The sequence below is a fragment of the Pyrgilauda ruficollis genome, unplaced genomic scaffold (assembly GCF_017590135.1).
Source record: "Pyrgilauda ruficollis isolate IOZ18807 unplaced genomic scaffold, ASM1759013v1 scaffold96, whole genome shotgun sequence".
Classification (NCBI taxonomy): domain Eukaryota; kingdom Metazoa; phylum Chordata; class Aves; order Passeriformes; family Passeridae; genus Pyrgilauda; species Pyrgilauda ruficollis.
In genome coordinates, this window is record NW_024531710.1 from 351553 (window position 1) to 375462 (window position 23910).

The 23910-nt window shown below is 49.8% G+C and overlaps 1 protein-coding gene across 3 annotated transcripts; it reads left to right on the top strand.

The window, feature by feature from the left end:
• Window positions 1-1012: 1012 nt before the first annotated feature.
• PPCDC (phosphopantothenoylcysteine decarboxylase) lies at window positions 1013-14906 on the top strand. 3 transcript variants are annotated; one of them, XM_041489815.1, is made up of 6 exons: window positions 1013-1303; window positions 3009-3173; window positions 7332-7427; window positions 9680-9808; window positions 11552-11720; window positions 14304-14906. In XM_041489815.1, exons 2-6 carry the CDS (start codon window positions 3021-3023, stop codon window positions 14387-14389), a joined length of 633 nt encoding a protein of 210 aa, XP_041345749.1. In that variant the 5' UTR covers window positions 1013-1303; window positions 3009-3020; the 3' UTR covers window positions 14390-14906. The 3 variants fall into 3 exon arrangements, with proteins under 3 accessions (XP_041345749.1, XP_041345750.1, XP_041345751.1); XM_041489816.1 differs by having other exon boundaries at window positions 1015-1293; XM_041489817.1 differs by lacking the exon at window positions 3009-3173 and having other exon boundaries at window positions 1020-1293.
• The last annotated feature ends 9004 nt before the right edge of the window (window positions 14907-23910 follow it).

Consider the following 23910-nt stretch of genomic DNA (forward strand, 5'->3'; position numbering starts at 1 on the left):
TGTGTGGTGTTGTGAGTAGTTTACACTTCAGCGTGGAGGACCACACCACGGGCTGCCCCAGATCTGCCGTGCCCACATACGCATGGAATGGTTTGGGTGGGAAGGGACCTTACAGCTCCTCCAGCAGGGACCTTCCACTGTCCCAGGCTGCTCCAAGTCCCGTCCAGCCTGGCCCTGGGCACTGCCAGGGATGCAGGGGCAGCCACAGCTTCTCTGGAAAACCTGTGCCAGGGAACAATTCCTTCCCAGTATCCCACCTAACCCTGCCCTCTGGCATGGGAAGCCATTCCCCCTCATCCTGTCTGTGCCTCAGACAATGAATACTCGGCCCTTTAATCCATTTTCCCCTGCCAACTCTGTGTGGCTGCCCTGAATCCCATAAGAAAGGTTTCACTCCTGGTGCCTAGCACTTTCCTAGGCTCAGCTATCACCCCTGCCACTTGAGGGGCCCTCAGACCCTCTCCTCGACCGCGTTCCCCACGCTCCTTCTACGCCGAGTTTTTCTGGCTTTTGTTCCGTCCCAAAACCTTGCCACGAGCCAGAATCCCCGTTAATACTGCTTCCTGAGCAGCCTAAAGCCACCCGCTTTCCCTTGGCGAGATCCCTCGCGTGGGCACGACTGGGGCACAGAGTGGCAGAGAGCCCTCCCGGGTGGCAGCAGAGCCGCCATAACCCGGGACGGGGCCGTGAGGCGCCGCCATGACACCCCTTCCTCCCGCCGGCCGCTCGCCCTGCCCGCACCAATCAGCGCTGCGGGCGGGAGCAGAGCGCACCAATCAGCGCTGCGGGCGGGAGCAGAGCGCACCAATCAGCGCCGTGCGTGCGCCGGTTCCTGGCACCCCCACTTCCGTTGCGCCGTGCCGCTCCCTCACGGCCGCGCTCCCCGCACGGCCCCGCTCCCCTCGCGGCCGCTCTCCTCACGGCCGCGCTCTTCTCACGGCCCCGCTGCCCTCACGGCCCCGCTGCCCTCACGGCCGCGCTCCCCTCACGGCCGCGCTCCCCTCACGGCCCCGCTCCCCTCACGGCCCCGCTCCCCTCACGGTCCCGCTCCCCTCACGGCCCCGCTCCCCTCACGGTCCCGCTCCCCTCGCGGCCCCGCTCCCGGCCCTGCCGGCGCTGTCCGGAGCGGTACCGGGTCGCTGTTTGTCACCTTCTGGGTGCCCCCGCGGCTTCTCGGTGCTCGCGTGCGGCCTTTTGGAGCCGTTTTCAGCACCGCTACCGCATTAAAAGTCGATTTAATTAACCCTTCAAGGCCTGTAAATTGCATGTTTTCTAGTGGCTGCTTCCCCACAGGTGCGTTTGGGTAAGAGGAAAGCGCGGCCCAGCACTTATTTTATCGTTATATTACCTATATTATTATACATACAGCTTTTACTATAATCCTTTGTCCTTATTTTATAATTTTTACCACTATTTTGCTTTTTTTGCCGGTATTTTTACGTTTGTACTGTTTCAAAGTTTTCACCTTTTTACCATTGTTTTACCGTATTTATCATTATTTTACCATTTTAATAATTGTTTTATAATTTTATCATTTATATACTTTTTATCATTACTTTGTAAGCATTTTGAAAGATAACCTAACCTTAAAAATTTGCGTTTTAATACCCAGGCTTTAATTTCTGTATGCTTTGGTGGAATTAATTGTGGATGTTTTGGGAACATCCTAGAGATCCTTTAAGTAGATAATAAGTTTAATTATTTATAAATAATCATAATAATGATCTGATTTTAATTAGATATAGATAAATATGTAAAGCGTGGTGGTAGCATTCAAATCTCTCAAGCAATGTCCTGCTACATTTCCTCACCTCTTAATTACCCTTAATTGGTGGAAGCTTTGGTGGAATTAATTGTGGACGTTTTGGGAACATCCTAAGGATACTTTAAGTAGATAATAATTTTAATTATTTATAAATAATCATCATAATAATGCGATTTTAATTAGATTTGGATAAATATGTGAAGCATGGTGGTGGTAGCATTAAAGTCTCTCGGCCAATGTCCTGCTTCATTTCCTCACCTCTTAATTACCCTTGCTAATCAGCAAAGCTGAAACTGGGCTTTTAGTGGAAAGTGTCCCTGCCCATGGCAGGGGTGGGATTTGGTCACTTTGATTCCCTTCCAACCCAAACCATGCTGTGATCCTGTGAAATTCCTCTTTCCAACCTCCAAGTTGCTCCCAAAAATCAGGACAGCCTGCGTCCATCTACTTCTTTCCACCCAAAGGGATTCCTAACAGTTAGTTTGAACAGCAAGGACATCCCTAAAATGGAACAAACTTTACTGGTTGCAGTGATTTTTCAAGAACTGAATTTGCTCTTTGCTGCTTAATCTTTAATTGATTATATTTGAGATACTTGTGTCAGTTTCCCCAGCAAAACATTAATTTCTGGTTTTTGTCAGTGTGGCAGCAGCATAGGGAGGCCAGGAGGAAGCAGCAGACCTGAATTAGAGCTGCTAGGGAATTATTTGTAGTGTTGCTGTTAATATTTAGGGACACAGTGAGAAGCAGGGTGGTTGTGCATGCAGTGAGGCCCCATGTTTTTAATTATTAAGACATCTCTGTGCATTTATTAAACACCAGAGAATACAGAGGGAAAGCAGCTCAGCAGGGGTTTGTTTGCCTTTAGAGAACTTGGTGTAAAATTTTATCCCAAATTGATTTATTTATCTGCCCTAAATTCTGCACCATGTTCAACATGTGGGAGTCTTAATTTTGGGAGGCATGAACTTTACCAGGGTGCTTTTGTGGCCTCTCTGCTCAAGTTTTAGGAGGAGAAAAATGTAATTAAATATTGAGCTGCCCTTAAAGTTCTTCTGGAGCTTGAAATCCTTGTGGGATGAGTGACATTTGGGGGATGACCCAGAGTCATCCCATCTTTCTGGATGGCTCTGGGTCCTGCAGAGTGCAGCTCAGCTCCTCCTCTGTTGGGAATGTGTTGGGGTTGCAGCTGTGCTTGGAGGCTCTGTTAGCGCAGTGTCTTTGTTCTCCTGTGCCTGCACAGCTGGATTGGAGCATGGAGCCCATCTCCCTGCCAGAACCAGGCATTCCTGCAGGAAACAGCTCATCTGGGGCACAGGAAAAATTCCATGTGCTGGTGGGAGTGACTGGAAGCGTGGCTGCCCTCAAGCTGCCCCTGCTGGTGGCAGAATTGCTGAAAATCCCTGGGGTGAGTGAAGCTGTTGGTGGAGCTTTGTAAAGCTGGAGTTACCCTGGTGCTGAGGAGTGATCACATGGCTTCTGCTGAAATGACAAGTTCCTCCTTGGGGGCCTCTTAGTTCAAAAATGTCTGTGAGGAGGATTCCACCTGTCTTGAAAAATTCTTTTTTTAATTTTCTTTCTTCTTTCTTACCATTTCATACTTGAAAAGATCTTTGCTTTGAGTTTTTTTTTTTCCTGGAGTTTGTCCTTGGTCAGTCAGGTTATCAGATGTGGCTGCAGACAAATGAGAAGCCATTCCCCCTCATCCTCTGTGTGCCTCAGACAATGAATACTCGGTCTTTTAATCTACTTTCCCCTGCCAAACTCTGTGTGGCTGCCCTGAATCGTGTAAGAAAGGTTTTTGAAATCCTGTAAGAAAGGTTTCTGATGCTTCTGAAACTTGAAATCTCCAGGGTGTTGCAGTTTTCCATGGGTGGGATATGGCTTTTCCAAATGTGATCAGAAAGGTTAAACAGACCTTGTAAAACCAGAAATGGAGAACACAAGCTGCTATATGTGTTTGTTTAGTATTTTTTTACTGTTTGTTGTCTGGAGTAACAGAGGTGCCCAGCAGGGGCCACTGGTGACTGATCAGGGAGGGAAATGTGCTCTTTTCTGCTGTAGGATAGTTAAATGTAGAAAACTTTCAGGTTTTTAGAAATGGAGGAAATATTTTGGAGCAGTGAAAGAAAAGAGTAGCAGGAGCAAGAGGGTGCACTGAAATCTGCAGATTTATTGATGAGATTGCTGCATGAATATCCTTTGGGATGCTTTGGGAGGCTGTACCTTGTGGGTCCCTTGAGTAGAGGCAGAGGTGATGGTTTATCTGGTTGATGTTGCTGTCCAAGCTGGACAGGGTCCTGGAGGTGAGGCATCTGTGGCAAAGTGAGGCCTCAGTTAATTTATGACTTGGCCTGATGTGATTAGCAAGGTCAAAGGTCCCAGCCTGAAATAAGGACAAAGAAAAATGACATCAGGGAATGGGATGATCAGCCCAGAACCAGAGATCTAATCCTCTCCCTCTTGGATTAGCTTGGCTATTGTCCGGTTTTCTTTTGCTCCTGGAGCTTGGGACATCCTTCTGTGCAGGTGACAGGCAGAATGCAAATGACCCGTGGTAGGAATGTGGCTCTTTGCTTCTCTCTGAGTGTTTGTTTCATAATTAAAAGCTGCAGACAGCTCTCTGTGCAGCCCCAGAGGTCTGTGACATCCAGTGCAGACTTGGTGGCCACTGCTTTTAGGGAAGAAAAAGCAAAAGTAAGACATCTGGGAGTTTATAAAAGCTTGTTTATCAAAGTTATTTACTGATTTCTGCTGTGATTTCAAGGCCTGCTGAGTCAGTGTAACTTTCCCATGGCATTCATTGATCCTGCACCAGGCTGTTGCATCAGTTTTTTACTGCTGGAGCAGAACTTTACAAAGCAGGCAGGGCGGGAGCAGAATATGGCTTTGATAGCGCATCAGTTTTTTACTGCTGGAGCAGAACTTTACAAAGCAGGCAGGGCAGAATATGGCTTTGATAGCAGAGGAGATGTGGTCGCAGGCTTGCAGCCAGAGCGGTTAGCTTAAATTGATGTTCTGCCTGAAATGGTCTGTGGTGAACGACTTGGCAGAGTGATTTTGCTGCTCATTAAACTTTAACACCTCCTCGAGGGTGCCAGTGGATGTGACAGCTCACTGCCTTTTGCTTGACTTGTCCTTGACTTGTCCTGGAGGTGTCCAAGGCCAGGTTGCACAGGGCTTGGAGCACCCTGGGATAGTGGAAGGTGTCCCTGTCCATGGCAGGGGGTGGCACTGGAACACCTTTAATTTCCTTTCCAATCCAAACCATTCTGTGGTCCTAGGTTAAAGAAAGGCAAGGACAGACTTTTTGGTGGGCAAAATGTTTTGCTCTTGAAGCTCCAGGATGTCACCTGGACTTCAGGTTGAAATCACACCCTGTCATTTCATTGTGCAGCTGCCAGGCAGCCTCTGCCTCAGCTTGTCGGTGCCGTTTAACAGAGGAGCTCCTGTGCTCAGGCTGCCTGGAAAGATTTTGCTGTCAGAACTGAGAAAGCCATTCAAAAATAACCACATGCACCTCCTTACCCTGAGCAGAAAGGGCTGTGCCACGAGAATCCTCTATCAGAGACCAGCAGTGTTGCCTGAACACAGGAGAGCAGTTTTGTGGTAAGGTTTGTTTTGGAGATTTGGCTTAAGCCAAAGACCTTTAACTAATCTAAACTGTCTCCAGTGAGGGAGTTTGAGTGTGGCCAAACTGCCTTTGCTGTTGAAGATATCCACAGGCAAACAGAGGGTGTGCCAGGTAAATAGAAAGAATAAACCATGTAGGCTGAAGTAATCCTGAGAACACTGGCCTCTTCCCAGTGTAGCTGGAGGGACTTGAAGGACTTGCTGAGAACAAGGGAACCAGGAGCCCACCCCAGCAGAAAACCTTCGTTAGGGACAATATTTAACTCACAAAACAACTTTCTTGGGGGATGGTGGGATTTCAGCCACCAGCACTCAGACTCCTTGAACATCCCTCTGGAATGTTCTGACCTGGAATGGTTGAATGCAGTGCTCAACAGCCAGAGCTCTTCCCTAGTCCTGGGCTTACGCTTGGAAGAAATAAATACTTTTTTCAATAGCAGCACTTCAGAGAGCAGCCATCCTCCTTCAAACTGCATAGTGGCCTTTAAACCCCCCAAATAAATAAATAAATTTAAAAATTTTCTTGCAGACTGAGGTTAACACCTCGCCCGAAGCCTGCGGAGCGGCGATAGCGCCTTTGTGGGTGTCGCTGCTTGGCTCGAGCAGCTTCCTGTGGGGTGAGGTTAGCATGGCAATAATACAGTTAGCTAATACACTGTGAGTGTGATCTTCATGCTCAAAAACACTATGAACACTTGTCATTCCAGTCAGGGGTGTTTCAAGAAAAACAGACATTTGGAAGAGGCAGAAAAGCAAATGTACAGTACCAAAAATGTATTGTGCAGCTCTATTATCCTGTCACTTTTCCTTGAGAAAATGGGGGAAATTACCAGTGGCCACAATATGCCGAGACTGGGATTTTCCACTGCTCCCAGCTGTTATTCTAGTCTCAGGATGCAAGGAGCCAACACTGCCTCGTTCCCAGTGGAATAAATGGTGTTGGGAACTGGATTACTGTGCTCTGTCACATCAGTGCTGCTGTTGCAGAGGACTTCTTGGAGCTTGGAGGTTTCCAGCAGTGGATTGTAGCAAGGAGTGCAAGCACCGAGTGTCTCCTAAGTTTTCTACCTCAAGGCACTGCTTTCCAGCAGAAAGGAGCTGCTGTGGGGCTGATTTCTCCCCATCTCACTGTCAGACCAACAGAACCATGCAGTGGGTCTGAGAGTTGCTGGAAGGAGCAGCCAGTGGCCAATACCATGGAAAAGGGATATTTTTCACTGTAATCAGCAGCCTGAGGTTCATCTTCCTCATTACTAGTCTTCAGAGTGCTCCATCCATGTGTTTTGATGTTGACCAATTTAAGGAGCATCCTTGGGAGGAATTGCAGCTGGAAATTCAGCTCCATGTCCCACGTGAGCAGTCGGGGCATGCAGAGCTGACACTGGCTGACCCTGGTATGTGGGGGACACCTCTGGTTCACTGCCTGTGGCAGGAGCTGCTGGCAGCATTTATCAGAGCTGCAGGACACATAGAAAACAGGGAAAAGGCCCCTTTTCCACTTGGGAAGATTTCTGCAGGAGGAAATGCGAGGTTCACCTTAGCACATTTTGTAAGTGAGTGTCACATAAACACCTAAAGAATGGGATAGGCTTTCCCCAGCAGACACCAATAAATGAAGGTTGCAGTGGCTTTGCAGGTTTATCTGAGATTTCAGAGAGAACCCTCGTGTGTTCACCCAATCTCTCTCTGTGGAAGCCACTGGTTTGCTGCACAGAAACCGTGTGCTATGGACACAGCTGCACAGAGGTTTTCCCTTTTGCTTAGCAGGTGAGGACCTGCCTGTTTTAGATGGACATGAAATGAGTTTCTGGCTCCTGTGGATGCCTGTGGTGGCCTGGCCTTTCAGCTGTGAATAGGGGAGGCTCTCTGAGAAGCCACAAAATCTTCCAAATTGTCCTCAAGTCTGACCAGTGGTCTTTTTCTTTCTGCTTAGCTCGAGGTGAAGGTGGTCACTACTGAGAGAGCAAAACATTTCTACAATGCCCAGGAGATTCCTGTGATCCTCTATGGTGATGAAGAGGAGTGGCAGGTGAGTTGTTCTTGCAAACAGAAGCATTCCTCTGAAGTTTTCTTGCAAGAAACCACACTTAGTTCTTTTTAAACCTGAGCCAAGACCCACTCTTTGGTCTAGTAATATATGTTTGGTATGTGGCTTTTGAAGAACATGCTGTAAAGGAGGAGGAAGAGAGAGGCTGCCCTGATGCAGTGCAGGATTTTGTTCTGCAGCAGGCAGGGAGGGTAGCAGTGGTCTCTTTCCACCCTGGGCCCAGCTGCTCTGAGAGGAGTGTCAGGAAATGTCAAGACAGCCACTGCAGAGCCACAGTGAGCAAGTTTGGTGCTTGCCATGAGTCATACTTGTCACGCAGGCAGCAGCTTCATTCTCCTTAGCTCAGCTGTCAGGGCTGTGAACATCTCTGCTCCCTGTGAAACGGCTTTTTCGCCTGACTGCAGTTTTACTGACACACTTTGAGAGTCCTTGAGTATGAAGAGGTTTGTTGTACAAGCATCAAGATTTATTTTTCCATACATTTCATCCCTGCTTTGCAGTGCTGATCTGAGCACAAGGTGCTCTCTCCTTACCCCTATTCCTATTCACACGTGAGCATCACTTTTAAATGGCAGACACACACCAGTGGCAATGGCCAGGAAACGTTCTGGCTGATCTCAGGATTTGGTGGATACCTACTGGATCCCAGGGTGCTACAGCCTCAGGCACTTATTTCTGAGGAACCCTCAGTGGGGTGATAGAAGAGCTGCAGGTCAGGCTTTGATGTCTGCTGGCACACTGGAGAGCAGGCACGGAGCCCTTGTGGTGGGAAATAATCACAGAATGGTTTGGGTTGGAAGGGACCTCAAAGCTCATCCAGTGCCACCCCTTGCCATGGGCAGGAACACCATCCACTATCCCAGGTTGCTCCAAGCCCCATCCAGCGTGGCCTGGAATATTTCCAGGGATGGGGCAGCCGCAGTTTCTCTGGGCAACCTGTGCCAGGGCTTCAGCACCCACACAGGGAACGATTTCTTCCAATATCCCATCTAACCTGCCCTCTGGAAGCTGGAAGCTATTTCCCCTTGTCCTGTTGCTCCAGGCCCTTGTAAATAGCCTCCCTCCATCTTGCTGGCTCCTTCAGGCACTGGAAGGACACAATTAGGTCATCCCAAAGCCTTCTCTTCTCCAGGCTGAACACTGCCACTTGTCTCAGCCTTTCCTCATGGGAGAGGTGCTCCATCCCTCTGATCAGCTTGATGGCCTCCTCTGGGCTCACTGTGACAGCCTGCTCAGCCTCTCTTTGTGAGATCCTTCACTCTGGCAATAAAACAACAAGAAAGAACAGAGGTGAGTGGAGGAGGTGGGAAAGGTGTTCAGGAAGCCCCGGCTTTTCGGATGCTGCCTTTTTGTTGTGGCTTCCCGTGACTCAGAGGAGGAGCAGTTTGTGGCCCTGACACAGCCCGTGCTGGCCTGTGGTTGGGTCTCCTCTGGGGAATAAGCACCTGATGCTGTTTGCTGCTTCTAGGACTCTTTCCCATTTAACTGAGCTCTTAAGACCAGGTTTCTCTTGAGCAATTCAGAGAAAATAGAAATATTCATTCAAGAATGTGTCAAGGAGAAGCTGTGGCTGCCGCATCCCTAGAAGTGTTCAGGGTGGGATGTGCCTTGGAGCAACCTGGTCAAGTGGAAGGTATGCCCATGGGACAAGGTGAACTTTAAGGCCCCTCCCAGCCCAAACCATTCTGTGATTCAAAGAGCTGAGAGAGGAGAGAAGTGCCAAACTGAATAAACCTCATCCATCATGGAGAAAGCCAACACGACACTGTTCCCTGCAGTACTTAAGGAGAGTTCCCTGCGCTGTTTTGAGTGTGAGCAGGGTTGTGCATCCTAATTAAAAGTGGCATTTCCGTTAGGGATCTGTACCTCGTGAGAAGCCAGTGGGCCGCTTCACTTCAATGTGAAGTGTGTAAATCACATGGGTTCCCTAGGAAATGTACCCCTGGTTTGGGCCTGCCTGGCTCAGCTGGCTGAAGGACAGAGCTCTTAGAAACAATTACGAAGCTAAGGGATGCTGTGGATGGGGACAGCTCTTTGCTGTGACTCGAAACCTGTGGTTGTCAGATGTGTGAATTGTCTTGTGAGGAAAGGATTCCCCCATCCACTGATCCACTGCCATCCCTTAAATTCCATAAGCATAATTCCATAGGAATTCCATCAGGAATTGTGATTCCTGGGGAGGGATTGATGAGGTGTGTGAGGGTTTGGTGCTGCCCACCTTGTGTCCCCCACAGCTGTGGAAGGGCCGCTCGGACCCCGTCCTGCACATTGAGCTCCGGCGCTGGGCTGACCTCATGGTGGTGGCACCTCTGGATGCCAACACGCTGGCAAAGGTCGCCAATGGCATCTGTGACAACCTGCTGGTGAGTACCCAGGCTCTGCCTGCCACTGCTACCACCCCTCAGGACTGCCTGACCTTGCCTCCATGGAACCTTGGTGCTTCTGCAGCATCACCAACAGTGAGACTTGGATGTACTGCTCCCCCTTCATCTGCTTGTCTCTCTGTTCCCCAGCATGGTTCCACTGCTCCTTCTCTTTCCTTCCCTGAAATCCATTCCCACTCCTCAGCTCTCTGTCTCTCATCTCATTTCCCAACCCCTGCTTTGTCTTCCCTGCTTTTTCTGGAGGGTGCTATTTCTTTCTGCCTCCATCCTCTCTCTCTGTCACTCATACACACAAGCACACACTCACTGCTTTTTGAGTTCCTCTGTTTTTTTCAATACAATCTGGAAAGACACCTGTGAGATCAGATAAAACTGTTTACTTCCTGCTACTTCACCACCTCCCTCACCTAACATAGCACAGACTTTCAAACATGCTTATGCCCACTTACCTCCCAGCCTCAGCTACAGAGGATTTTGCTTGTTCAGGCCTGTTTTTTGGTATTTAATGGTCTCTTGAGGCTCTTCAGCCTAATCAGAAACTGTATTAAAAGGGAGTGTTGCTTCTCTGTTGGGTGCTGGGGACCTTCAGCACAGCTGAATGTTTTGTGGCCCGGCATTAACCACACAAAAGATGTCAGGAAGCTGTGGATCTGTGTGACCTACAGCCTTTTGGGTAAGAAATGCATATAAATGAACAAAATCTACCCAGAGCAGATTTTGTTCATTTATCACTGATCACTGGGGATCTGAGAGAAGCCAGAAAGAGCTGTGGGAGGCACAAGCAATGTCATGTCCTTCTGGGTCCCTTGGGGGTGTGCTGAGGGAAGAGCTCAGCATGGATGTCAGGGATGTGTGGCTTCACAGGCTCCTGCCAATCTTTGAGAACCTTTTGAAGGGAAGAGGCAGGTCCAGGAAAGGGAAGTGAGTGCTGGAGGTGCTGGTTGGCATTTCAGAGCAGATTCCATCAGATTTCCTTGTGCTGGGAAGGGTTCAAGTCACAGGATATAAAAAAGGATGGGCAGGGTTCCTGTAAGACTCTGTGATCAGAGCTGCTCCCTTGGAGGCTCCTTTGTTTGAAATGCTGCAAGGCCTGGGGAATCCAACGGACATTGCACTAAGAACAACCAGCATTATCTTTCCAAGGGGATGAGGTGATCCTTGGTTGTCTGGAAGTGCTGAGGAGTCAGATTTGATTGCCTGTAGCACACAGGAGCTGCCAGATGCCTTGTAACCTGCCAGTATCTCCTGCAGCAGCCCAGATGTGCTTGTGTTCTCCTCTGCTGTATCCTGGAAGCAGCACTGCTTCCCTTGCAGGGAGTTACGGATCCAGCTGGCATTTCATGTCAGAAAGACTCATTGCCAACTTTCAGTGTTCAGCTTTGTTATCTGAAGTGTTGCCCCGGGGGTGTCTTTGTAGCCAGTATAATCTGTGGCCACCGCTCAGCTTCTCTGTCTCCCGCACAGTCTGTACACATCCTCTTCCAGCTTGGTTTGCTCCAGCCTGGGCTGCTGGCTGGAGCACGGTGGGATTTATCCTGTGGGTAGCCTCCCTCATCTTTCCTGCCTGTCAGAGATGAGCTTGGCTGGAATGTGCTACAAATTAATTTCAGCCCATTGGGTTAGTCCAGCTGTGCTGACAGAACAACAGCCAGGCTGGAAAGGTGCAGCAAAGGGATGGGAAGGAGTGAGGAGATCCCAGCCCTGCCATGGCTTCTCCTGCAGACCTGCGTGATCCGCGCGTGGGACCTGAGCAAACCCCTGCTCTTCTGCCCAGCCATGAACACAGCCATGTGGGAGCATCCCATCACAGCTCGCCACGTGGAGCAGCTGAAGGCCTTTGGCTACACGGAGATCCCCTGTGTGGTGAAGAAACTGGTGTGTGGAGATGAAGGTCAGTCCTTTTCTGTGGCTCCTGCCCCTTTCCCCCCCTGTCCTGGAGAGATGTGCTGCCTTGTGCTGTGTGGCCACAGAGATGTTGAACTGCCACGGTTTGTACAAACTACCTGAAGCTTTGCCCTGCGTTATCCCTTGTCATTAATTTTTAAATAGCCTTAAGAGCTTCCAGCTGAGCCTGATAGGGAACAGAAATGCTCATTCAGGAAGAGAGGAGATCAAAGAGAAGGAAGGTTCTGTGGCAAGCTTTACCAACCTGGGATTTGGGTGTCCTGACTTTGCCCTCTGCTGGGACTGGGGGCTGTTTTCATTGTGCCTCAGTTCCTCAGCTCCATCACTGGGATTAAATCTTATCCCTGAGTGCAGACAGTAAGAAAAGCCCTTTGCAGATGTGGCTGGGAGTGTAGCTGGACACACATTTAACATTTGTTGTTGTTGTTGTCTGGGTTACTATTTAGCTTCCCAAACAAGCTTTGATTTGGTGTTTTGACACCAGAGTTCTGTGAAGTGAAAGAGGGGTGTGGAGGAAGTGCAGTCTGAATACATTTAGCTTACAGTACAGAAATAATGGTCTCATTTGAGTTTTAGTAGCTGCTTTAAATGGAGGTATTTTGACTTTTGGGAAGGGTTTTGATACAGACCACTTGGATTAATAGATTTGCTTTTTTATTAAAATTTCATTGGGCAAATCTCTGTAAAACACACCTTAGTTCCAGCCACAGCCTGCAGTCCTGGTTCCAGCAGGATTTTAACCACCCTGTCAGTCCAATAAACAGTCTGTGACAAAGACAGGCTGTTAAAATGTCCCTCGTGGTTAAATTCTAGGCCTGGCTTAGTTTTGGAATCCTTAGGTAGGTGCAATGTCTCCATTTTTTGAACTGAAAACTAAAAAATATTTACAGTCAGGTAAGTGTAGTCAAGTAACTCAGACATCAGTTGAAATATCCTGGATGATTAGCCTTCCACTGGGATTTTAGACATGATTACATTAAATTTCTTCATATCCAGCTCAGCTGTCTCAGCTGTGAGAGCTAACTCCTGAAGGAGCTTGGAGGAGAGGGATGCAGGGATGGCAGGAGCAGCCTCATCTGACTGGACTCCACTTGTGCTCCTGAGTCAATTCCCAACAAGATCTTCCTGATGGCAAACCAGCACTTCTTCTGGCAGCCTGTAGGGAGATTAGGGCAGGGTAATAATTGATTCAATCTCTCTGAAGACCCAAACTAGTCTCCACAACTGACTGGTTTCCACCCCTTCCCCTTTTCTCAGGCCTCTCACCCCACAGCCTCTTCCACGCTCATTTTGGTTTTGTGGCTTCCATCCACGCAGGGGTTTCCCTGGTTTCCACGCAAGCAGCACGTAACAAAGCTCACACATGTGGTGCAGGAGAGACTGTTTGCACCAGTTTTGTCTGTTGATGTTGTGGTTTGTTTTGCTCTAGGAGGTTTCTCTTCCTCACCCCCTGTGGTTGGGTCTTACCTGAAATGCACCAGATCCTTACTGCCCCCAAGTTGATGAATTTTTCTCCTTTACTAAAGGGTGGGTTTAGACAGAAAGTCCAGCTAAAAGAATTAGAATACCAAACTGAGTTTCTTGACTGGATAGTTTCCACACTGCCATTATCTGCTTTGTCCTTGACTGGATTTCTAGAGCCTAGCACACTGGCAGATTTCCACCTGTAGGCATGAGCTGTGCTGTAAGAGTTTGCTTTGCTAAACCTAAAAATCCAGCACTGAATTGCCAGAGGTGTTGGAGAAGTGGATGGTGGAGGAAGAAAGCAGGCCTTGGATGGGTGTAGCCCTGCCAGAGCATGCAGAGGGAGTGTCTCTTGTCAGGTGCAACTCTTCTCCCTGAGCTTAGGAGAGCAGAAAAGTCCAAATCTGCCTGCAGCTTGTCCACAGGGTGCTCCAGACCTCCTGGGATTTACACATCTGAAAAAGAGGAAAATGACATTTCCCAGAACTAATTTCTTCTGAGGAGTAAGTTATGAGATTAATTAGCCAGCAAGATAAAATACCAAGAGAGACTCCTTTTCAGTCTTCCAAGAGACAAATACCTGTGGGAGAAGCATCTTTCCTCAGCTCCAGGCAAATTAGAAGAGTGAATGGTCTCAGTTCCCAGTGCTGAGTTGAGCACACAAGGTTAGACAAAGTGATTTAATCCTCTCAGGCTTTAAAATTCTGAACCTGAGCTTAAAACTGCTTCAAAGGAGAGCAGCAGCACAACATAGATCAGATGTTCATCTGGCAGATAACCAGGCCCAAAGGAGAAGCCTTTGCATTTTGTTCTGTCCAGCACTCAGCCTTCTCCAGGAGTTGCTCCCAGGATTCAGGCTGGTGGGAATCCACAACAGCTTTCTCTAATGGAGGTCCTTTCCCTCAGGCAGAGTCATGGGATTGGTATGGTTTTGTCAAGTCTTTTGTATAGGCAAAGATCATTTCAGAAAGATACTGAAATCACACAATTTTGAATTGAAATGTACCCTGTAGAAAAGAGGTGAGATAAGGAATTTTGCTCCACGAAGTTTCTTTAGGTTGCCCCACCCTGGATTTCACCATGTGGTTTTGCTCTTGCCCTGCAGGCCGAGGTGCCATGGCAGAAGTGTGGACCATCGTGGAAAGAGTTAAAAGGATCCTTGAAGAACGGGATGTGCCAAGACAGAGCTGATGTTTTGGCATGTAAATAGTGGGTTTGTGCCTTCCTGATGGTTTGGAGATAAAGCCAGCAGGAAGCTGGGCTCCTGCTACCCATGGCATGCATACCTTTAGCTGCTCTCCAACAGAAGGAGCCAACGGTTGTCTTCCAGCTGGTGCCAAACTGAAATGTGGTACTCACCACAGACTTTCTAAAACCAGAGCCAAGAATGTGCTGCTTTAGTGTGGAAAACCCTGTGGTATTTTGGGAGTAACTGTTCTGAGGCTGCTCAGCCCCCAGTGCTTCACACCTGCTCTGTTCTGGGCAGGCTGCAGAAGGTGTTTGAGCTCCTGTGGCTCTAGAGAGGAAAAGGTCCTGCAAATTCTGGTGCAGGGTAATTGCAGCCCCTTCTAGCAAGTGTCTCCTGGACCATTCCTGCTCTCCAAAGCTTGGTCCACAGCTGTGCTGGCTGCATGTTCCTCCCAGCAGGAGTCACTGTCCAAACAGATTTTCCCTCTGGGAACTTAATAAAAAAGAGTTTTTAATCCTGCCCCTGATGAGTTGCGTCTTGTAACTGCTTTGGCCAGTGTCTTTGCTAAGTTGTGTCTGCTTAGGGTTTTTTATCAGAGAAAAAAATGACTGAAAGGAGCTCTGCAGTCCTTTTGCTCTTTTGTAGCTGTTGTCTGGAGAGGGATGCAGGTATCAACCTCATTCCAAAATGCCTCCTGCCCATCTGGGTGCCCCAGTTGGGAAACAAGCAGGCCAGACCCTCATGGAAAACCAAGGCTGCATGTTTCCCATGGGGATGAAGTGAAACTTCACTTTTGATGACCTTTTCAGCTTGAAAATTTACTGCCTGGCATGAATAAATTGGGAAATCCTGTGCCCTTGTGGGCCAGACCAGGCAGGGCTTCCCCAGTCCAGCCTTTCCTTGGGAACACAGTCTTGCTCCTGAGGGGACTGGGAGCTGTGGAACATACTGCTGTAGCAGAGCACTGTTGACCTACAGAGCACATTTTTGACTAAACCCAAACAAATTTGAGGCCTTGAGTACAGCATGTGCATCCTGCCTGTGAGGGGAACCTCCAGCCTGCTGTGCCTGAGGGAAGAGGTCACTAGGCTAGGTTTGCTTAACTTACCCATCCCACACAAATAAAACCTCTGAACCTTCCCTGTTTTGGCTCTCCCACTGACAGAAAACCAGGGCGTCACACTTTCTGAGAAGGATCCTGGTGTGAGCAGAGCTTGTGGCTCACACAGAGGGCTGTAGTGGTGTTGTGGCTGTGACTTCTGCATTTTGCCAGGATTTGTGGAGTGACCTGCGTCATTTGCTCAAGTTCTCAGCCTCTCAGAGGACCTTGCCTTAAGCTCACTGACAGTAGCAGAGATGTTTCTGGCGTCCATGAGTTTTGATGTGAGTGGTGTTTCTTCTGTTCACAGGACAATGTGTGTTTTGGCTGCTACAATGGCACTTGTCCTTGGGATCTGTCGTAGCTATCTCCTGTGCCTGGAGTTGTTTATCCCTCCTCCTGCTCCCTCACTTGGCAGCACAGAAAATCCAACAGAGATTCCTCTATCCCAGGACAAAATACCACATTCCTGATAAGAGCCTTACTCTCTTCCAAGCCTGCTTTGCTGCCTTGAGCTGCTCCAGAAATGTTGAAAAGTGATCTTCTGCACAATTGCTGTGATTTTTTCATTGGAAGCAGGTTGTGATAGCTTTCCAGGCTGGGATAAACCTGTGCCCAACCCACCTTTCCTTCAGGGCAAATAGAAGAAACAGTTAAGCTCCTTCTGGGAGGCAGGAGCAGCTTCCAGCCTGGCACACATACAGGTCCCCACACGTGGCCAGGGAGATGCAGCAGCCCGTGGGCAAGAGCTGCTCCCTGTGCAAAAGAAGCAGGAGTAGAGCTGGGAAAGCCCTGTCTGCTTGAAGAGGTGACTTTGGGACAGTGTTTTTCTACGATGAGGCTTGGGGTGGTGATGAAGGACCTAGTTCCAAACCAGGGCTCTCTGCCAGCTTGGGCAATAGGCACTGCCAGGCTCTCCTTAGTCAATGAGGTCAGCAAGAGGTGTTGAGGGATGGATCCCTCAGGACATTCAGGCTTCCACCTCCATCCCTCACAGCTGTCTGTGTGTGACCCAGGTTCACAGGGCAGGCCCGAGGCGCTTCCCATGAGCTTTTTCCTTTCCTTCAGCTCTTCTTTTTGAGCCACATGCTGACTTTTTGTTTCACTTTCCCATGAAACTCTCGGATGACTGAGGCAGCACTCCCATGAATCCTGCTGTGTTGCAATTTCATTCATCCTGCTTAAAACTGTTTCTCTCAGCATGGCTTGGGAGCGATAAAGAGCCGGGACAAACGCTGAGCCAAGGCAGCAGCCCACCTCCTTTTCTGGGCTTGCATGTGCCTCTCAGCATCCCTGGCTCTGGCTGCTTGCCCCCATCCCAAACTTGATGGGATCCCTTTGCTGCTTGGATTTGGGGAGCACTGGAGGAGGATGGAGATGCAGTGGTGCTGTTTTGGTCTGGCTTTGATCAGGAGTTGGCTCCCCAACCTGACTTGGGATGGGAATTGCATCATCTCAGTGCCTGTCCTATCCCACTCCTCCAGCTTGGGAGCCTACAGCAGGGAAAGAACATCTGAAAAAAGTGACAAAACTTCCCCATATTTAGACTTTGAGCAGTGGTGTCTCTGTGATGCATCTGGTGCAGTGGCTTTGCACCTCGGGGATCCAGAGTTGGCACTTGCCGCCCACTCCAGATCCCCAAAGCACGTGAGGTGGCAGGAAGTGGGTTTGTCCCCAACCATAGCCCAGCCAGGCACTGAGGGAGGCCGGGGGTTGCCACAGGGTGACAGATCAGCGGTGGCAAGTGAGAACAGGAGGTGTTGGTAGGTTTTTTCCTTTCCTTGCTCTGGCAGGGTTCAAAACTACACAATTAAACACAAATCTTCCTCCTGTAAGAGGAGTGACAGTGGAAAAGGGAGATGATCCAAAGGGACAGTGGTGGTTCCAACCTCTGCCCTCATGTTTTGCTTTCCATGTGCTTGATTTTTTTGTCTGGCCAGCCCTCCTGACTTGGGAGACGCTGGGAAGCAGCTGCATGACCCTGACTGGTGATAAGGTGGTTGCCAAAAGACCCAGCAGGGCTGGGCACAGACTCCTTGGCACCAGCAACACAGATAGCTTAACTTCGGTGGGGCAACCTCCCAATTAAAACTTGCAGGTGCAGGGTTCTTCCCCTGGCCACCTGCCTCCGTGGGTGCTTGAAAAATTGTTTCCAGGAGTAATTGAGCTTAATTAGAGCTTGAATTCCCTGGAGCTGGGATGCTCAGAGATGCACAGGGGACTGAATTAATCTGATGGGGCAGTTTCCCGCTAGGTCTCACGTGTCTGAGGTTTTGTTCATGGGATCTCCTGTTGTCCTTTAGATGGAGATGGAGTTTTTTTTCTAGGAATACTGGCTTTGGTGTTGTACCTCACTTTTCTGACTCTCTGGGGAAAATGGGATAAAGGGGATGGAATGACCAAAAAGCCTTTGTGCTGTCCAGGGAGATGAGGAATAAAGGTCACTTTAGTCATCACAGTAAAGATAAAATGAATAAACTCTTGACCAGAGGCTCCTGGGATTCTAAAGGGAAATGGGCTCTGCATGGAGACTCCTAAAATGAGGCTTAAAATCAGGCCCCAGCAAGTGTGATCGCAAAGACCCCTCAGTCTGAAATCAAGGAGTGCCTGGGTGCTCCCAATCCCCTGTCCCATGGCGTTCAACCCCTGGCAGGTCATCGTTGGCCAATGCCATCTGTGGGGGGAGAGCACCCCAGTGAGCCTTTGTCCCCCTGGTCCCACAGGAGTATCCAGAAAACTACCCCTCCCCCCCAATCCTTCTTCCAGTGCTGGGTGAGCGTGCCAGGAGAGGCAGTGCCAAAACAAGCTGGGGGAGGGCCAGCACAGCGATCAAAGCTTTATAAAAGGGATTTATTCCTCCATGGCCCCTTGGATGGCTGGAAGAGCCTTTCCCCAGGAGAGCTGTACCCCCAAGAGCAGCCTGAGCCCCCGGGCCTGGCTCTGCTCTGTCTTGCTTGATTTCCACGGGGTGCTTGGGTGGTTTATAGTTTTGGAGAAATATGATTCATGAACTCCAGCGTGATAAGGATGAGGGAGGAAAGAAAAGCCACGTCAACCTGAAGGAATGTGGCTGGTAGAGAGCCCAGCCTGTGGCTGGCAAAAGCCCTGGGAGAGAGAGGATCAGGCGTAAAAAGGGACAAGATGAGAACATGTGCCTGAAAAAATAGCTGAAAGCTTCCCATCCCTGCTTCAGGGGCTCTTGCCCCCCAAATACACTGCAGCTCTGATGCCATGGGATGGCTCCAGATGAACTCCATGGACATGGGTCAGCCAGACTTCCTAACTGGGGATAATTGATGGCCCGAGCTGCTGTGTTTGCACAGGGCTGACTGTGCTCCCGAGGCTCCAACCACTGCTCTGCTTTCCTGAGGACCAGGAACCAGTGTGGGGTCTGGGAGCCATGCCAGCCACCCCAAAGCAAGCTGCTGTGTGAGTGGCAGGCAAGGGGAGCATTGTCCCTTTGTCCCCCTGCTCTGCTGGGCAGCACTGTGTGCCTGCTGGGCATGCCGATGCCATGCCGAGATTTCCTTCAGCAGTCAGAATGAGGGTGGCAGGGAAAGCCCTGACCTGGTTCTTGCTGCTCCCTGTGCAAACACATCATGTTTGCCATCCTGGCAAACACAGCTCCTTTATAAAGGCAGCAAAATTTGGCTGTGGTGAGAGACCACGGCCATTATCAGAAAGAATTCCAGCTCTGGGATGTGCCAAGGCACACACAGGCAGACCTCTGCCCCCTGTTCCCATCCAGAATATCCTTCCTGAGGGCGGGGAGCTCCTGCTCTTGCAGCATCCCCGGGGAGTCTGTATCCTGCATACCCTCGTGGTGAGTCTGCTCTGAGATGTTCTGGGTGGATGTTATTTACAGCAGCATTTTTCGTTGATAGCCAGTCGCTCTTGGTGCCGGGAAAAAGCACCTGCTGAGGTGCGGGCAGGGTGCAGCTGGAGCACCCAAATGCCTGCAGCCCGTGAACCCCACCGGTTGCCTCAGCACAAAGTCAATATTGACCCTCGGTCAGCGCTCGCACGCAGCGACACTCCCGCTGCCAAAGCAGAACAAAACCCCGCGCGTCCCTGCAGCGCCGCCTCTGTGGGCCGGCTCTTTAAAAGTAATCATTAAATTGTTGGGTCTGCTGGGGCTTTGTTTGAAGTCAAATACCTGGGAAAAGCCATGGAGAAAGAGAGCTCCAGCTGCTCTGCTTCTTTCTCCTCACCCTTCTCTCTCGCTCCCCTGACCCAGCATCCATCCTCTCCCAGAGCACCCATCCAAGCTGGATCACTGCAGGGTAGGGACATCACTTCACATCCCTTTCACATCCCCAAGGCCTTGGAGGGCACTGTTGTGCCAGAGCCGGGACATGGGAACTGGCAGCACCCCAGGGAAATAAAAGCTGAAGTGCTTTGAAGGCTTGGCCTCCGAAGGGGGAGGGTGTTGGGGGAGCAGAGAGGAACTAAAACCCAGTAGCGGAGGAACAGGCAGAGGGTGAAGGGGAAGTGAAAGCAGCTGTGATTACTGAAAGCTCAGATGTGAAAGAGTAGGAGCACTATCTTTGGGGCTCTCACTTCCCTGTCTGTGCAGGTTTTCTTGGCTTTGGGCTATTTTTAACCCCTTTCCTGTCTTTGCTCATAAATTCCACCCTGGGTTGGGTGAGGAGGTGAGTGCCACATGTGGGGAGGTGAGTGCCACATGCCACCAGATTTTGGAGTCTGGGGACTGCTGAGCATCCCTGCATGGTGGTGTTTGGGGGATCACCCATCTTCCCTGCATGGTGGTGTTTGGGGGGATCACCCAGCATCCCTGCATGGTGGGGTTTGGGGGGATCACCCAGCATCTCTGCATGGTGGGGTTTGGGGGGATCACCCAGCATCCCTGCATGGTGGTGTTTGGGGGGATCACCCAGCATCCCTGCATGGTGGTGTTTGGGGGGATCACCCAGCATCCCTGCATGGTGGTGTTTGGGGGGATCACCCAGCATCTCTGCATGGTGGGGTTTGGGGGGATCACCCAGCATCTCTGCATGGTGGAGTTTGGGGGGATCACCCAGCATCTCTGCATGGTGGGGTTTGGGGGATCACCCAGCATCTCAGCATGGTGGGGTTTGGGGGGTCACCCAGCATTCCTGGTCTGCTGAGTTTTGGGAACTGTTTCCTTCCAGGGATGCAGATATATCCAAGCTGCATCACCCCTCTCCATCCCCTTTCCATCCCATGGCATGTGGGCTGTATCTGCATATTTGTCCTCCAAATAAGGAGGAATTGTAGTCTTTTAAGCAGACTCATAAATATGTGGTCCCTGTCCCCAAATATTTTCTGCAGGACTGTGCACCTGGTGGTGGGGCAGAGCGGGGTGTTTGGGTACATCAAGCACCTCAACAAAAGCCTTTTTAACATGGAACACCATCACCAAGGGTTGAAAGAGCTCCTTAGTCTGGTGTCAAGCAAGGGTTTTCTTTCTCAAAAACTAATAAATGATGCTTCCTCTAAATGGTCCTTATCCGTGCAGCCTCCATGCTTAGTTTTGGGTAACAAAATTCTGCAGGTGTGTGGATTTAAGCAATTTAATAGCACTAATTAAAACAGTGTACCCCCCACCCCATCCCTGGAAAGAGTCAGCATAACTCAGCGGTGACTTCGGCTGGGCTGTGTGACTACTGTCCTCTGCGGGACCCCAAACCTGGGCTTAAAGTTAAGCCTGGGATTAGAGGCTGTGCTGAAGCCAGCGGGGTGAGTCCCTCACTGTCCTGAATCAGCAGTGGCTGCACAGGGAAGCCCCAGAGCAGGGAGGGGGTCTGGCAGCTCGTGGGGTGCTGTGTGCTCCAAGGAGGGAGCTGGCCAAGGGTCCCTGAGCTGCAGGGGACAGAAACCCCAGTAAAATTAACACCACTCCCGCACACACCCATTGGGTTTAACCCACCTAAGCCTCTGTGCCCTGTCCTGTTGTGGAAGAAGCATCCTCATTCTCCCCCAGAATTCTCCCAGAGCTGTCTCCCTTCTTTTTAAAGCCTGTTTTTTCTCTTCCCTCTGCTCTTTTAATGCTGCTGGGTCGATTTACCCCTGTTTCCTCTATACGGGCCTTAAATTCCATACTTAATGGGTCAATGCAGTCAGTCCCGTTCGAGGGATGGGGAGGGAGGCAGCTCCTGCTCCGTGCTGAGGAGGTGATGCAGAAGTGTGAAAAACGGGACCACACTCCTCGTACTAAAAGTGATTTCAGTATTTATTGTAATAAAAAGAAAGGCCTAAAGCAAGGGGGCCCATGGACCGAGCAGGAGCGTTCCCCTGGAGGATGCCGCAGCACCGGCACTGCATCTTCTTCAGCAGCGATGCCCCTGATGTTCCAGGTGGAGCGGCACGGCTTCCCTGGGTCAGATGCCCCTTTTTATCCTATTTCTTGTCTCTTTCGATTGGTTTCTTTTTGGATCCTTTATTTGCATGAAGGTTTAAGGTGCTTGATTGGCCATTACAGTTCTGTCCAGGCTGGCTCGTTTCGCTTGGGGGTGGTGCACTTTACTTAGGTGTGTTATGGTAGGTTGAGTACCGTATTTCTTATAACTACCCTTTTAACCTCTTTTACAATATAGGAACCAAACTAACAGTACGAGCTTAACAATTATCAACTATTTTACAACCGTTTCTAACCTGTTTTTAACAGAAGGAAACATCTGGGGACTTTCCCTCTATAATAAACCAACGCAAGAAAGAAAGGATAATATAATTAAGTGGGGGGAGAAGCAGAAGAAAAGTCATTCCCTGAAACCCAGCCCCTTTCATCCCGCGGGAGCTCGGCAGGGAGATCACAGCCGAAGCTGGGTCAGATGCGCTGGAACATTTCCAGGCCTAGAGTGTTTAAATAGAAAGGTTATGTACCTGGGAGTTTCATTTCATCTCTTAATTGCTTGTTTGTTTGTTTACATGACTCGAGAGCTCTTTTCTCGTGTTTGCTTTGCTGGCTCACTCAGCTGCTGAAAACCCCGGCCGGCCAGTGCCGAGCATGGGGCTGTCCTTCAGCTCCAGCTCCTCTCCATGACCCCTTTCCCACCCCTCCGGAGCCAGCGGCCCTCCCGTGGCACCCAGGTGTGCCGGTGGGATGCTCCAGCTGAGGCTCCACCGTGCCAGCATCTCCTCTTCCCTTGTGGAAATCAGGAGATGGTGGGGATGGACCCCTCTGAGTCAGGATTTGAAGCTCTCCTTCTCCCGAGCATCCTGCCAGGCCCAGCAGAGGATGAGATGCAAAACGCCACAGGTTTGGGTTTGGTTTTCCCCCTGGTCTTGGTTCTCTGCTGACCTCAGCCTGCACAAAATTTTGGAGGAAAATCAGCTTTCTCCTACTATGGCTCTGGAGAGAAGTTTTAGAAATACCTGGAGAAGTGCAACAGCTTCTCTCTCACCCTCCTCTCTGGCTGTATATACATTTTATGCTAATTTTCTCTTGGTTTTATCTCGGTTTATGTTAATTTCCCCCTTTCCAGGCATGCCCAGACAAAGGGCACGAGGTGCCCCGGGGCTCTTTGACCCAGCTGGTGTCCTGATGGCAGACGGTCCCCTCCACCTCGTGCTTGGATGGGAGAACCTCTTTCCATCCCCCTCCCTGGAGCCAGTGGATCTTTATCTCAGCCTGGCATCCATCCCTGGAGGGGAGAGGGGAAGCTGCTCTCCTGGTTGGGCAGATAAGGAGCAGCCACCCAGATGGATCACTGGGATGACCTTGGGAGGAGCAGCCTCGGGGCGATGGGGAAGCCAAAGATAAAGGAGGGGATCGTGCCCAAGATGAGCTGGCACCTCCACCCTTGAAATGAGGAAGGTGTTTCCAAAACAGGCGGGTTGGCCCCAAAACACCTCCCAGCTCCTGCGGCTCTCCTGGAACTGATGTCAGCAGCGGCCACGTGTGTTTGGGAGGAGCTGATGGGCATCAATGCAGGACTGCGAGGATTTGGGGCTTTCTTTCCCATGGGTTTTCAATTTGCAAATGTGTTAACATCTGGGTTTTTTTTTTTTTTGTTGTTGTTTGGTTTTGGTTTTGTTTTGTTTTTTTTTTTTCAAAATCAATCCATTTCTCAATCTTTGCTGGATGCAGAGGAATACACATTGCTAAGAGCTAAATCAGAGCCTCTGCTCCTCCTCCTCTCCTTCCTCCCTTTGAAGTCTGCATCAACACTGATAATTAAAACCATGTTTGGGAGACATTTATTGATTTATCCTCTGGAATTTATTTTTCCTCCTGGACTTTTGAACTGCTGTCATGGAGAAGGACTTCCCCATGTGCTGCTCACACATTTTTGTGAGTATATTATAGAGATTTTAGGGAAGGCACTGTGAAAAATGCCATTCACTTTTGTTAGAATTGTAGAAGTTCAGTAGTAATGAAAATAGTAATAACAATTAGGGCAATAAGAGACAATAAAAAGCAAAGAATTACAGATGGTAATT